The sequence below is a fragment of the Pantherophis guttatus genome, chromosome 12 (assembly GCF_059756535.1).
Source record: "Pantherophis guttatus breed Tessera chromosome 12, ASM5975653v1, whole genome shotgun sequence".
Taxonomy (NCBI): Eukaryota; Metazoa; Chordata; class Lepidosauria; order Squamata; family Colubridae; genus Pantherophis; species Pantherophis guttatus.
The window spans coordinates 14,392,450-14,408,120 of NC_142074.1; the positions used below are offsets into that span (position 1 = coordinate 14,392,450).

Genomic DNA, 15,671 nt, shown 5'->3' on the forward strand with positions numbered 1-15,671 from the left:
GATTCATCCTCCTCGCTCCCTATCAATTGGTGCTCCGATATGCCTTCCTCCTGGCACATCCCAGGCTGTTCCTCTTGGCCTTTGGATGGAACCTGAGGCATTGCCAGAAAGGAGGGTCCTGGAGAGGGAGGCCTTGTCAGTTCTTCCCCATCACCTTCTGAGTCCTCTTCCTCTGTTAGGACAGGCTCGGGAGTCGGGGTCACAACAGACACTTTCCTTCTGCTCTTCCTTCTTCCCTTCCTTCTGTCCGGCTTCCTGCAGGGCAACAAGGGTGGTGTGGCCGTCAGATTCGTCTTCCACAATACCAGCTTCTGCATCGTCAACTCCCACCTGGCTGCCCACGTGGAGAACTTCGAGCAGCGCAATCAAGACTATAAGGACATCTGCGCCCGCATGAGCTTCCAGGTTCCTGACCAGAATCTGCCTCAGCTGACCATCATGAAACACGAGTGCGTCCGAAGAGTGGGACACGGGTGGCGGGTTCATTATTGATTTCGTTGAAGGAAGGCGGAAAGGAATACGTTTGGCTCAGTGAAGTAAACACAATCATTGAAGCCCAAGCCATGAGTGGTGCGATGGCCTAGAGGTGGAGTTCTCACCTCACCATCAGGAGGCTGAGAGTTCGATCCTAGGTAGAGGCAGATATTTCTCTCTCTGGGCACGATGAGAATATATCTGCTGAACAAAACTCCACATTGGCAACAGGAAGGGCATCCGGCCAGTAAACACTCAGCTCCATTCAGTTGCCCCGACTCCACCCCGCAAGGGGATTATGGGGTCATTAAAAGAAGGTGATGATTGAAGCCCAAGCTATCAAGAAAGAATTCGTGGCCACAGAGAAGTTGGGTCATATCTGTGGCATGCTTAAATAAATTATGAATAGGCGTTTTTTGGATTAGATACCATAATACGTGATACGATATCTGGGTTTTTTGTTTGCTTGTTTGTTTTTTTTAATTCTGGTGAGCACCGTTTGGAGAAATGAACGGATTCTTCTCTTCCTCTTTGCTCTGATGAGGTTTCAAGTAGAGCATCTTTAGCCAAGGACACTTACTTAGGACGGGACAGTAAGGGAAGCAGTAGTAAAACCATGCTATCACCGCTAATAAATAATAGTAAAGGTAAAGGTTCCCCTCGCACATATGTGCTAGTTGTTCCTAACTCTAGGGGGCAGTGCTCATCTCCGTTTCAAAGCTGAAGAGCCAGCGCTGTCCAAAGACGTCTCCGTGGTCATGTGGCCGGCATGACTAAATGCCAAAGGCGCACGGAACGCTGTTACCTTCCCACCAAAGGTGGTCCCTATTTTTCTACTTGCATTTTTTCACGTCCTTTCGAACAGCTAGGTTGGCAGAAGCTGGGACAAGTAACGGGAGCTCACCCTGTCATGTGGCACTAGGGATTCGAACCGCTGAACTGCCGACCTTTCAATCGACAAGCTCAGCGTCTTAGCTACTGAGCCACCGCGTCCCTAATAAATAATAGTAATTCGTCCTAATTTATTTTTTAGGTTTCACTACAGAGATTTAACTTTTACCGCAGACCATTCTCAGACTGGGACAGATCAGAACTACAATTCTGAAAGGAATTAAGACATCCGAACCATATAATAAGGGCACCAGGTTTATAGATGGTCTCATAGAGGGGTGGGTTCTACTTACTTTTACTACCGGTTCTCAAAGGGGCGGCACGCTCGCTTTGGTCTCTCGCGCACACTCTCTTCTGCGCATGCGCAGAAGCTTCCTGATGACATCCGGTTCAGTGGGCGGAGCCTCCCGCCGGTTTGACCGAACCGGGGGCAACCCACCACTAGATTCTCGTAGAAGGAGAGTTTCAGGGGACCTTCAAAAAAAGATCTTTTCTTAGCACAGGAATTATTACGATGTGCATCAGAGGAACTCTGCCAGAAAGTTGCATATTTCCAAATGCAAAATATGGGTCGGTGCCATGAAAAGACGTTTTGCGTTTTGCTCATTTCCCAACTCAGGTGGCAGAAGGCATCCAGGGGAAAGGAGCATCCTTGAAGATATGTATCAGTGAGTTTGGGCCGGTAGTTTTTGCAGATCTTCTGGTCCAAAACCACAAAGAGTTTTAAAGATTCTCAGAATGACGTTTGGAAAGAGATCAGGTTCAGTGTAATGTTACCACTCTATTATCTGCTTGTAACTCTCCTCTACTTTCCATTAAAAGAGCTCAGCTGTTCTCCTCCATGCTGGCCAGTGAGACAGGTAGTCCTTGACTTAACGACCACATTTGAGCCGCAAAATTTATGTGGCTCCGTGAAACATTTGTTAAGCGAGTTTGCCACAATTTACAATTTTTCTTGCCACAGTTGTTAAGGGAGTCACATGGTTGTTAAATGAATCCGGCTTCCCTATTGACTTTGCTGCTCGCAAAAGGGGAACCACATGACAGCCGCGACGGTCATAAATATGAGTTACCAAGCATCTGAATGTTGATCTTGTGACCATGGGGACGCTGCAGTGGTCGTAAGTGTGAAAAAACAGTCTTAGGTCTCTTTTTTTCAGCGCCCATTGTAACTCTGGTCGCTAAGCGAACTATTGTAAGTGGAGGACTGCCTGTTAATAGTTCCTCTGCTCTTTCTCGTATCCTTCAGCGTTGTCATCTGGCTGGGAGATCTGAACTACAGGCTTTGCCTCCCGGATTCCAATGATGTAAAAAGTCTAATCACTAAAAACGAGCTTCAGAAACTGCTCACCTTTGACCAGGTAAGAAGGGAAAGGAGGGAGCAAATTGTCATAGATCCACCACGACATGTTTCCTGCCTTTTGAATAAGGATGAGTGACCCCCCCCACACACACACACCCAAAGTCATGTGACAGGCAGTCTTAAGTTTTTCGCGGCCCTCCCTGTCAATACTAGATGGTCTGAGTGAGGTCAGCTGACTGATGGTTGCCTTTTGCCTGCAGCTGAATATTCAGCGTACCCAAAAAGCAGCTTTTGCCGATTTCACAGAAGGCGAAATCAAGTTCATCCCCACGTACAAATATGACTCTAAAACAGATCGCTGGGATTCCAGGTAAGAAATTCGCCCAAATAGTTCAGTCCAGGTAAGAATCTCGCCCCAATAGTTCAGTCCAGGTAAGAATCTTGCCCCAATAGTTAGTTTCCACCCACCTAACCTGCCTGGGACTCGATGGTTTTGCAAAAAAGGTTTTGTTGTTGTTAAATGAGAGGATAGTTCCCATAGAAGGATGGATCTCAGGAATTGAAATTTGTTTGGTGCAGAGATCACGGAAGGTAATGTGGTGAGCATCCTGCAGGCTTCCAGAATATCCCTGATATTGATCCTATCTCCTTCCAGCGGAAAATGCCGTGTGCCAGCTTGGTGTGACCGGATTCTCTGGAGAGGAGGCAACATCAGCCAGCTCCAATACCGCAGCCACATGGAACTAAAAACAAGCGACCACAAGCCCGTCAGCTCCCTCTTCCTCATAGGGGTAATTCCGTTCAGTCGCTCAGTTTCTGATGTGTGGTCCCTGCTTGAAGCTGGTTGTATTACGGGGAGTTGTGGCCTGTCGGCCGCCGGTCCCACCAGCCTCAGAATCAGATGGGGAGGCGGCGTGGGAGGCGGGGCCAGCATCAAGGCAATCAGAGAGCTCCGAGCGGGAAGAGGGAATGCAGCTGTCAGAGATAGAGGCAGAGGCAGAGCCTGGGCCGTCCGTCAGCCCTCAGATGGAGAGTCAACAGCTCCCATGTCTGGAGGTGGCTGATGAGGAAGAGGAGGAACAGCTGGGTCCAGTGCCTGTCGCACGGATGCACAGAACGCAGAGGAGAGGAGAGCAGTGGAAATCTATGGGCCGGTCCTTGGGACAGAAGAGCCACCGCTGCTAGCTAAGCCCCACCTTAGCTCTGGGAATAAAAGGCAGGGCGGAAACGAATAGGTGTGGCAGACAACTATTCATCTCCCTGCCGGTCCGCTAACTGATATCCCGCACTTCCGAATCCTGTCTGAAAATTATCAGAATTCTTCTTGGAATCTGTAGTACCTTCCGAGTATGTGTGTGTGCTTGTGTCTCTGCTGCTGGAAGAAAGCAAGCGCACCTTCCAGGACTTCTTTTGCAAGTGTGGGGAGAGAGAGAGAGAGACTCCTGGTGCGTTGGAGTCATTTCAGAGGGAAAGAGAGCGAGCGGCACTTTCCACAGGCACTTAGGGACTTCGTTAGCCTGCTGTGAGAAAGAGAGAGAGAGAGAGAAAGACTGAGACTCTGGGCTGGGGCTGCTGGCACTTTTAATAAAGGGAATGTTTAGTTAGAGGGCTTGTCGTGTTTGGGAGCCGGGTCAAAACATAGAGTTAGCAAAGCCTCCCTGGAATAGCACTTAGTACTTAGACTTATACACCACTTCACAGTGATTTACAGCCCTCTCTAAGCAGTTTTTAGAGTCTGCCTATTGTCCCCAACAATCTGGGTCCTCATTTTACCAACCTCAGAAAGATGGAAGGCTGAGTCAGCCTTGAGCCGGTCAGGATTGAACTGCTGGCTGTCGGCAGAGGAAGGAAGGGAAGGGAAGGGAAGGGAAGGGAAGGGAAGAGAGGAACTAAAGTACAGGTAGCTATAGCACTTAGACTTATATACTGCTTCACAGTGCTTTACAGCCCTCTCTAAGCGATTTACAGAGTCCGCCTATTGCCCCCCAGCAATCTGGGTCCTCATTTTACTAACCTCAGAAAGATGGAAGGCTGAGTCAACCTTGAACCGGTCAGGATCGAACTGCTGGCAGTGGGCAGAATTATCCTGCAATACTGCATTCTAACCACTGGGAAGGAAGGAAGGAAAGTAGCTGTAGCATTTAGACTTATATACCGCTTCACAGTGCTTTACAGCCCTCTCTAAGCGATTTACAGAGTCCGCCTATTGCCCCCAACAATCTGGGTCCTCATTTTACCCACCTCGGAAGGATAGAAGGCTGAGGCAACCTTGAGCCTGCTGAGATTTGAACTGCCAAATTGCAGGCAGCCAGCAGAAGTAGCCTGCAGTACTGCACTCTAACCACTGCGTCACCGAGCTCGGAAACAACCTCGTTTCTTTTCTACAAGGCCAGGCTGGAGAACTGCTGGATCCACTCCAGAAACTCTGGGAGGTTGGCCAGAGCTCGGTCAAGTAAGGTGTGTCTCCGCTCATTTTGAAGCCCTTTCTTCAAATAACGCAATCTTGGTTTTTCCCAAAGGTGAAAGTCGTAGATGACCGACGGTACCGGAAAGTATTTGAGGACATTGTTCGGATGATGGACAGGATGGAGAATGACTTCCTTCCATCGGTGGAGCTGAGCAGGAGGGAGGTAAGGGAGAGAAAAAATACTTTTTCCTTCCTCAAGAGGGAAGTTCTTCTGCCAAGGGAAATCCCCATCTTGGGTATCTTCCAGATGTATTGGACTTCAACTCCCATAAAACACTAACATGCGTGACCTTGGGAATTGAGTCAAGCACATCTGCAGGAAACATCTGCCCCAAGGAGAACCTCCTCCAATAAGACCCAAATTCTTCAGAGGAAGGCAAATTCCTGAAGTGCTTGTGTGAACCAAATACCGTATTTTTCAGAGTATAAGATGCTCCAGACTATATGATGCACCTACCTTTTTGGGGGAGGAAAACAAGAAAGAAAAAAAAAATCTGCCTCTGCCTCCCAGCAATTTGCCTCTTGCAGTAAACAGCCTGCTTTAGTTTCAGTTTCGTTTTCAGCACAGCCTGGTTAGCCCAAGAAAAAAAAAATCTGCCTCCCAGCAATTTGCCTCCTTGCAGCAAACAGCAGAGGCCCACGCGGCAATAGGCAATGGCAATCCTTGCAGCCTGAAACAGCTGAGGGTCGGGAGGCCGATCCAACCGACAATCAGCTGCTTGTGCTAATCAGGATGTGCTGAAACTGAAACGGGCTGTTTGCTGCAAGGAGGTAAATTGCTGGGAGGCAGAGGCCAAAAGGTGGGGGCCGGCGGATTACATTCGGTGTATAAGACGCACCCAAATTTTCACCCTCTTGGGCGGGGGGGAAGTGTGTCTTATATTCCGAAAAATACGGTATATCCTTCTTGTGTAAACTTAAAATAGAAGCCAATTCTGGTGATCGGAGCGGGTTTCCCTTTTCTGCTGAAAAATACTCAGGTGTTCTGTTGTTGTTTTGTTTTGTTTTTTCTTCTACTTCGGGCCCACAGTTCTCTTTTGAGAATGTAAAGTTCCGGCAACTGCAGAAGGAGAAATTCCAGATCACCAACAACGGCCAAGTCCCCTGCCACTTCTCCTTTATCCCCAAACTCAACGACACGCAATACTGCAAACCCTGGCTCCGTGCCGAACCCTACGAAGGCTATTTAGAGCCAAGTGAGTCTTGAGAAATACGTTCGAATTTTTTTTCCCCTCCCCGCTCCCTCCCCCATGCCTCTTCGTGGTGGAGCCAAGTGCCACCTTCAAGATTCGGTCTTGAAGCTTTCACGGGTCTTCTCCCCATCCCAGACGAGACGCTGGACATCTCCTTGGACGTCTACGTCAGCAAGGACGCGGTGACCCTTCTCAATTCTGGGGAGGACAAGATCGAGGAGATCCTGGTCCTTCACCTCGACCGGGGCAAGGATTACTTCCTCACCATCAGCGGCAACTACCTGGCCAGCTGCTTCGGGACCTCCTTGGAAGCCCTGTGCCGGATGAGGCAGCCCATCCGCGAAGTCCCCGTCACCAAGCTCATCGACCTGGTAGGAAGCTGAGGAGGGGGGGAGCCTCCTGGGATGTTGGATGGTAGCTGAACTCGACGGAGCATCTCCGTTTCCTCGCCCCGCCTGCCTGAATCTCCTCCGTCCTTTCATCCCTGCCAGCGCGGAGGGGACTTCATCCCTCCCGACCGGCATCTTGCAGCTTTGCATTCGCTTTCCTGTTGCGCTGTCCAAATCCTGCCCTTCTGGGTTCCTCCTCATTGAATCAACAGATCTCCTGTTTCCATCTGCCCTTTAACCCCAGCTTCCCTTTCCCCCACGCTGCTCGCTTTTTTATCGCGTGCATTTTCCCACCATCTGGCTTCTGACTTCCCTATAGATGGTGGGTTCCTTTCTCTGCCTTGGACTCGTGCCAGTTAACACATTTTGTGTCTTTCCTTTTTTTTTTTTTTCTCTCCTTTTTTGTCTTCTTTTTTTTTCCATTTTGCCTCTTGCCTCCTCAATTGTGCTCTCAGGGAGAGGACAGCTGCCTTGAAAAGGTAATGGGGCTGCAAAGCCTTCACAGTTCTCTCAGTAGGTGTGGGGAAACACAGCACAGGGGGCACTGACTGGAGAGAAATGCAGAATATTTCACTGAAGGTGGAAGCAATCCGAGGCTGAATTATGGCATGGGGAACGCACAGCTTGGTGGTGGCATCTGCAAAGAAGATTGGAATTGCACCTGTAGTCCTCGACATACGACCCCAGTTGAGCCCAAAATTTCCATCGCTAAGCGAGACATTGTCCCATTTTACGACCTTTCCACAGTTTTGTTAAGCGATGCACCGCAGATGTTAAGGTTAAGTAAACACGGCTGTTCGGTGAATCTGGCTTTCCCGTTGACTCTGCTTGTCAGATGGTCACAAAAGGGGGATCACACGACCCCGGGGCACTGCAACCATCGTAAATATGAGTCAGTTACCAAGGGTCTGAATTTTGACCATGGGGGACACTGCAGTGGTCGAAAATGTGAGAAATGGTCATAAGTCATTTTTTTCCCCAGTGTTGTTGTATCTTTGAATGGTCATTAAAAGAACTGTTGTGTAAGTCGAGGACTAACTGTAATAGATGCACAAGGGATCTATTAACAGATGCACAAGGGATCTATTAAGGGCCTGGTGGCTCAGCAGACTAAAAGCATTGTGATTAACACCAGTTGTCTGCAATTACTGTAAGTTCGAATCTCGCCAGGCTCAAGGTTGACTCAGCCTTCCATCCTTTCTAAGGTAGGTAAAATGAGGACCCAGTTTGTGGGGACAATAAGCTGACTTTGTATAAATATACAAAAGTATGAAGGCTATTGCTTAACGCATTGTAAACCGCCCTGAGTTTCCGGAGAAGGGCGGCATATAAATTAAATTTTAAAAAAAAATACAAATGCCAAAAGGGATATGTATTAGTGGTATGATATGGTGGTTGTTTTTTGTTGTTGTTTTTTTTAAAAGTCAGTTTTAAACTACAGTAGTGGCCAAAATTGTGGAAACATTTTGGGAAAAATGTATTTTCTAAAACTAACTAATAACACCCTTTTTTTTTTGGAGTAGTACCATAAAATTATATATCAATGGAGAGATAATTTATTCAAGAATGTAATGCAATAACTTTTATGGAGGATTTGCTATTAGAATAGCAGTTACACTATAAAGAAGAAAAGTGAAATACGTAGGAAAAACGAGATAAACGAAAATTATCACCATGTCAGTTAATACTTAATTGGGTAACCTTTAGCATAAATTACGGCCTTACAAGATCTTCCCATGGAGTGAACCAAGGCTTTTAGTTCTGCAGCTGTTCTAATGTGAAACCAAAATTGAAGGATTGCTTCTTTTAACTGGGTTTTATTGCTGGATCGCTTCTGACTAACAAGTTTCTTGAGTCGGCTCCATAGATTTTCAATTGGGTGAAGGTCTGGGCTATTCCCAGGCCATTCCAGCAGTGGAATAGGATTATCTTGAAACTTCAAAAAAAAAAAAAAAGATGGTGTTATTAGCCATTAAAAATACACTTTTCCCAATTTTGGCCACTACTGTAAATCAAAATTCAGAGCTTCCAGACCACAGGAAGTCGCAATTCTACTGTGGTTTGGTCTCACCTTGATTTCTAAGTCTACTCCTGGGTTTTTATAAGAATCCAGATAAATTGGAACCAAATTGAAAGAATGTAGTGAAGATGATTAGTGGCTAGAAAGGGAAGAGGGAGAGATTGCGACAACTGGCCACGTTGAACCATAACTATTTCTCGAATCAGATGTCCTACAGAATAAAGTGATGCTAGCTGCGAAGTCCCAATGGCTTAGAAGGTTGATGGCCATCTGCAAAGGAGGCTTGGTTGAGGAGACATCTAGACTTAATGGCCCCAAATGCTCCTTCCAATCCGGTGGTTTTAGCAGAGGGGAGGGCAATTATCTTGATTATGCCCTACCTGGAAGGGGTATAATCAATGACATTGATGGGTATAATCAGTTGAGTATTGATGGCCATAATCAACCGTTGGGCTTAACAAAAGCAAAGTAGGGTTCCTGCATTGCCCATCCTTGCTCTAATCTAATGAGTCATTCAGAAATTTCTATCAGGGATTTATTTATTTATTTATTTATTTATTATTTGTATTTCTATGCCGCCCAACTCTCCAAGGACTCTAGGCGGATTGGAAGGCAAATATCGGCAAAAGCCAGAATAGAGAAATTGATGTCCTTCTTGCTCTCTGTTTCCTCTTCTCACAGCAGTCTCCGTGTTGGCTACCGTATTTTTTGGACTATAAGACACATCTGACTACAAGACATACCTAAATTTAGAAGAGAAAAATAGCAAAAAAAAGTTTTTGGCCTACTTTTTTCAGGCTTTTTTTCAACCCTTTTCCAGTCTTTTTTCCGGCCTGTTTCCAGGGCTTTTTTCGGACCATTTTTTAGGCTTTTTGGGGCCATTTTTTTTTTGGAAAAAACGGGCCAAAAAAAGCCCTGAAAATGGGCCAAAAAAAGCCTCAAAAACAGGCCCCAAAAATGGGCCGAAAAAAGCCTCAGAAACGGGCCCAAAAAGCCCCGAAAACAGGCTGAAAAAAGCCTCAAAAACAGGCCCCCAAAGCCTCAAAAACAGGCCCAAAAAAGCCCCCCAAACAGGCCGGAAAAGCCTCCCAAACAGGCCAAAAGAAGTCTCAAAAAAAGGCAGAAAAAAGCCTCGAAAATGTGCCAAAAAAGGCCCAAAAACAGGGCATACGGAGGCCAAAAAATGGCTGGTGGGTGGGCGGGACTTCGGCGATATTTGGTCTATAAGAAGCACAGACATTTTCGCCCCCTTTTGGGAGACAAAAAAGTACACCTTATAGTCCGAAAAATACGGTATTTTGCTCATAACAGGGTGACATTTGTAAAACAACCAAGAGAAAAATTTTCTGAAGTCCAAAAAACCATTTTAGATGAATTTTTAAAAAACGAAAGGAACCCTTCTCTGTTTATTGTTGAAAGTTCTGGGGAAACCATCTTTGTTCAGCAACGAACTTGTGCTTTTCCTCCCACGATCCACTGCGGATTATTTCAGGCCTTCCATTTTAGCAGGCCAGTTTTGGATGAGAGAAAGGATCATCCCTGTGTCACTGCTAAAAAAAGAACGATTCTCTCTCGATCGTCTGCCGTTCCACTGAGCCCAGTCTAGACCGAGAAGAGAACCTACATTTTTGAAATAGCGGAGGTGGCTTTTATGCGTACTCTCAGGGATGCTGCAAAGCAAAGATGCCATTGATGGACCTTTCAGTGGAGAGACATAAAATAAGCCCCTCCAAGTATTCGGAGGTTCTGATGCCAATTCATTCGCTTTTCAATCAGGAGAAGTCCCTTCTGAAGATGATGCCTCAGGATGAAGATGCTAATGATCGACCTTTGCACATACCCAAGGAGATTTGGCTTCTGGTGGACCACCTCTTCAAGAATGCCTGCCATCAGGTATGCTGGACGGACCATCTCAGCCAGGGGGTCTCCAAACTTGGGAACTTGTAAGACTCGTGGACTTCAACTCCCAGAATTGAACTTCATCTTCTAGGATGTTCTGATCCAGCTCCCCAAACACGACAAACCCTCTGAAGTTAACTCAAAGATTCCTTTAATTAGGAGCACCAGCAGCCCGAGTAAAAAGTTTCTCTCTCACCCCTCCCCCACTGCTGGCACGTGATGGCCCGGTGGGCCTGTTTTTCTCCCCCAGGCTTCAGAGCTTTTCTAGGAGTCTGGAGAGGGCAAAAATGGCCTTCCCCACCCCCCCGGAGGTCCTCTGCAGGCCGAAAACTGCCCATTTGCCAACTTCCGGTGGAACCGGAAGGCCCGTTTTTTGCTCTCCCCAGACGCCAGAGCCTTTTTAGGCATCTGGCGAAGGCGAAAACGGCCTTCCCCACTCCCAGAGGCTGAAAATGGCCAGTTTGCCAAATTCTGGTGCGACCGGAAGGCCCGTTTTTTGCTCTCCCCAGGCTCCAGAGCCTTTCTAGGAGTTCCAGGAGGGCAAAAACAGGCCTTCCCCACTACTCCCTGAGGCCCGCCGGAGGCAGGAAACAGCCTGTTTCCCTACTTCTGCTGGGCCCAGAAAGCCCGAAAACCAGCTGGCAGGCGCACACATCCGGGCCAGAGCTGAGCTCACATGCCCGCCAATATGGGTGGCACACGTGCCATAGGTTTGCCATCATGGTCCTAGCATGTTTCATGAGACCAACACGAGTGTTACATGGGGCTTCTCTCTGGCAGGAGGATCTGTTCCAGACCCCCGGCATGCAAGATGAACTGCAGGATATTATTGAGTGCCTGGACACCAGCATCCCGGAGTCCATCCGTATCCTTTTCCTGGAGAAGAGGACCAAACAGATAGATTTAGTCTGGATTCCGTTTTTCTCTATCTGATGCCTCAAGTCTCTCTAACCAGAGTACAGATAGTCCTCAAGTTATGACCATATCGGAGCCTGCACATTGTGGTTTTAAGTCATAGCAGTCATATGTCAGAGTGTTTATAGCATGACTACTATTTTGAGTCCACCCAGGAGCAAAATACAGGACACAGAGGTTTTGTCATAACAAACAGTGGTTTATATACAAGACTTCTATATACAGACATACACGTGGTAGGCACATACCAGGCAAGCAATCAATCTTCAACTCTACACGGAGAGCTACAATGCAGATAGAACACAACAAGGAGAGAGATACACAGCCTCCCTTATATAGACAGCTTCTTAAAGCGGCAATAACCCTGCTGATCATCCTCAATCTTAAAGCGGCAATAACCCTGCTGAGTCATCCTGGTCCACAGCCTTACAGCACCTGGTCAGCTTTAAATCTGCATTACACTGACATCATAAAATGGATCAGTCGCACTACCAATCTGATTTGATGGTTTTTTGCGCTGATCATTCAGCAAATGTTGCACTTGTATGTGTAAACGATGCAATCGTTAAGCAGGCACATTTTTTCGCCATGGCATGGTTTTGCTTAAAACCGGAAGTAAACTCCCGGTTTTTATCAAAACCATAGTAAAATGCAGACACGTCACCACAGGACACTGAAAACAGCCATAAATGCAGCCATAAATTGCCGAGTGCCCAAAATACAGTCAGATGACCATGGGGGCAATTTGGGGACTTCAGATCCAGGGCATCAATCCTCTTTTTTCAAGTAGGTCACAACTTAAAGTCGCTAAGAGGACAGTTGTAAGTTGAGGAATACTTGTTCCCCTAAGCCTGTGAGTTACCATACTTTTCGGAGTATAAGACGCACTCTTTCCTCTACTAAAAGAGGGTGGAAATGTTGGTGCATCTTAGACACCCAATACAGCCATTTTTGGCCTCCCGAAACCCCACCCGACGCGTCCCGTTTTCGCCAAAAACAGACCCGTTTTTTGCAAAAATGGGATGCGCAGAGCTTTTGGGAGGCCTGCAGAGTGCTCCTGGAGGCTGGGGAGGGCAAAAACACAACGTGTGGGTGGTTTGGGAGGCCAAAAATGGGCCCATTTTTCACAAAAACGGAGGCATTTTTGCCCTCCCCAGCCCCCAGGAGCACTCTTCAGGCCTCCCAACCCCTCTGCGCATCCGGTTTTTGCAAACAATGGGTCCATTTTTCGCAAAAATGGGGCGCACAGGGTTTGGGAGGCCGCAGAGTGCTCCTGGGGGCTGGGGACGACAAAAATCATTTTTTTCCTTGTTTACCTCTTCGAAATCTTATACTCCAGTGCATTTTATAGTCCGAAAAATATGGGTAGGTTGTAGGCTGCACCTACCTGGTAAAACAGGAGGAGGAAGCAAGAAGGGGATGGAGGGCTCTGCACCTACTTGGGAGGAGGCAAAGTACAGATGGTAGCGAACATCATCTTCCTTGACGGAGGACCTTCAGCTGGCAGCAATCACTCCGTGGCTGAAGCTTTGCTGATCTTCCTGGAGGCCCTTCCCGAGCCAGTCATCTGCTACGAACTCTACCAGCGCTGCCTTGACTGCTCCCAGGATAGTCGCCTCTGCCGGCAGGTAGGGCCCCCAAACGGTTGTTCATCTTGGTTCATCCTGGTCACGTTTCCCACTTTCAGCAGTGGAGGAACCAGGTTTTGGTCCCTGGTTGGCATCAGTATCTCCAGCGAGATCAACCCTTTTCCCGGGTGAGTAGGACATGGCCAGCCGTTCCCTGGCCTCTTTCACTCTTCCCTTGGGTACCAGCACAGACCCTCCAGGGATATGCACAGGAGTCCCACTGCCTTCTGGATGCTGTAAGCTAGAGACTCAGAAGCGAGGGTCAATACCATTAATACGTCTCCAACATAAGGGCTGTGGTCATAATTCTCACTTGTCCTTCCTTTATAAGAGTTGTGCTGCAGTGGTTAGAAAGCTGACTCTGCCCACTGCCAGGAGTTCGATCCTGATGGGCTCAAGGTCGACTCAGTGCCTTCCATCAAATGAAGACCCAGATTGTTGGGGGCAAAATGCTGACTCTGTAAACCGCTTAGAGAGGGCTGTAAAGCACTGTGAAGCGGTATATAAGTCTTCTGCTATTACTCTTCCTTCCTCCTTTCCTCCATTCCTTCCTTCTTTCGTGGTTAGAATGCAGTATTGCAGGCTGACTGCCCACTGCCAGGAGTTCAATCCTGACGGAGCTCAGGGTTGACTCAGCCTTCCATCCTTCTGAGGTCAGTCAAATGAGGACCCAGATTGTTGAGGGCAATATGCTGACTCTGTAAATCACTTAAGAGAGGGCTGCCAAACACTATGGACCGGCATTTAAATTGCTATCGCTATTGCTTTTTTCCAGGTTATTTGTCAGTTGCCACGCTCACACCGGAACGTCTTCCGCTACGTGATGGCCTTCCTGCGAGAACTTCTGAAGTACTCCGAGAGCAACAACGTCAGTGCCAACATGCTAGGTGAGAACCAACCAGGTGGACGGGTGCCCACTCTTTCCCCCCATCTCCCCTACCCTCCAACCCTTCGTCTCACCCAAACGTTTGCTTCTTCCTCCCAGCCACCCTCTTTGCCAGCCTCCTCCTGCGGCCTCCACCCAACCTGGTGTCCAAGCAGACTTTGCAAGATCGCCAGCGAGCCAACGGTTTCATCCTGGGCTTCCTGCTGGGAGCAGATGACTACTAAGGACCTGGCATGCATGCTGTGAGCCAGCCGAGTGGCCAAGGGAGGAGAGAGAGGAAGGGCCCAGGTGTTTCTGGGCTCCGGGACAGTTACTACAGGGATAAGATGCTTTAATTCCCTGTCCCTAAGTTTCATCTGTGCCGGTCGCTGAAGCAGGAGGTTTCCTGGTGTTTTAGCAGACAGCCCGTTTGCTGATCTTGGCCGGCACGCGGTAACAGTTCCGTCCACTCCCAGTCTAGTACTGTATTTCCTCACCTTTCGTTCCACCAGTCTTATCCTCTTTAAGTAGCGAAGAGAGCCAGGGCAAGCAAGGTGCACACCGCAGCCCCGTTTATCTCTCAGCCTGCATTTGTACAATTCAGTTGTCCGTTCTCATCTGTGGCCCTTGCTCACAGCTCTCAGCTGGTCTCCCCGCTGTAGTAGTACCCCTTGTACTTCACAGAACAACACCACACTGCCAAAGCAGAAGCGGGAGGGGGAGGAGAGGGGAAGGTCGGCGCAGCAGATCCCTCCTTTCGTGCGAGGTCCACGGGGCAAAACCAGGTGGTTGGGTTCCCCCTTCCCTTGAAGTTTCTGCAACTTTTGTCTTTCCAGTTGTCCGTTTTCAGGTTTCTGTACTTTGTTCACATTCACTCTTTTTCTTTTTCTCTCTCTCTTTCTCTCTCTCTCTTTTTTAACTGTATAATTTATTGGGAAAGTTGTTTCAAAATAAATCTGCACTGTGCAAAAGGCGTCCTGGTATTTGGTGGCAAGGAGAGCGGAGTGGTTGATCTTGTTGTGACCCAGGCCCAAGTAGTTAGTATTAAATGCAAACCTTTCAAAAACAAACAGACTTTATTAGAACAGCTGAGAATTAACTCATTCTCAGGGTCGTCCAAACTAAATGAAAGCAAATTCTTCAAAACACCATTTTTCAGTTTATCACCGACCTTGGTATAATTAGGCAAACTGCCAAAGGTTTTTCTTGGCGAAAGTTCAGAATCAGAAGACGCCGACAAGAAATGAATACAGTGAAACAAGAAGCAATTCTCTCAACGTTGTTTTCCGGCAAAGAACCCAAGAGCCGTTGCTGGTCTTTTAAGTCTTCTAGGAGGGGCCAATCATCTCTTGGCCCTACTCCCAAGTCGTCCTCTCTGCTTTATTTGCTCCTGCCTTCTGGCAGCTCTTCTCATGCGTGCACTAGGATCAGGCTCCTCCTGTTCCTCTGCCTCTCTGCTGTCAGCCTCTGGAAGCTCCGGAGTCCGCACATCACTCCCAGATGGCCCTGGCCCCATCTCTGCCTCTGACGCAGAGCCCTCGTCCGGGCCTTCCCCAGCCTCCAGGACTGGCCCATGTTCTTCCTCAGCCTCATCGCTGTCCGACTCCGCTGCCAGCTCCGTAGGCTG

The 15,671-nt window shown here is 48.0% G+C and overlaps 1 protein-coding gene across 3 annotated transcripts in view; it reads left to right on the top strand.

Moving 5' to 3' along the window:
• Nucleotides 1-15,015, top strand: part of OCRL (OCRL inositol polyphosphate-5-phosphatase) — a 34,591-nt gene extending 19,576 nt beyond the window's left edge. For 2 of the 3 annotated variants that reach the window (XM_034424072.3, XM_087877455.1), the window contains 13 exons: nt 262-449; nt 2,615-2,726; nt 2,929-3,038; nt 3,324-3,459; nt 5,188-5,298; nt 6,166-6,331; nt 6,464-6,699; nt 7,173-7,196; nt 10,514-10,630; nt 11,417-11,501; nt 13,052-13,179; nt 13,955-14,066; nt 14,165-15,015. In XM_034424072.3, the coding sequence (XP_034279963.2) occupies nt 262-449; nt 2,615-2,726; nt 2,929-3,038; nt 3,324-3,459; nt 5,188-5,298; nt 6,166-6,331; nt 6,464-6,699; nt 7,173-7,196; nt 10,514-10,630; nt 11,417-11,501; nt 13,052-13,179; nt 13,955-14,066; nt 14,165-14,289 (1,650 nt within the window). In that variant the 3' untranslated portion in view covers nt 14,290-15,015. The remainder of the gene's footprint in view (nt 1-261; nt 450-2,614; nt 2,727-2,928; nt 3,039-3,323; nt 3,460-5,187; nt 5,299-6,165; nt 6,332-6,463; nt 6,700-7,172; nt 7,197-10,513; nt 10,631-11,416; nt 11,502-13,051; nt 13,180-13,954; nt 14,067-14,164) is intronic. The other variant, XM_087877454.1, reaches the window with a different exon arrangement.
• The last annotated feature ends 656 nt before the right edge of the window (nt 15,016-15,671 follow it).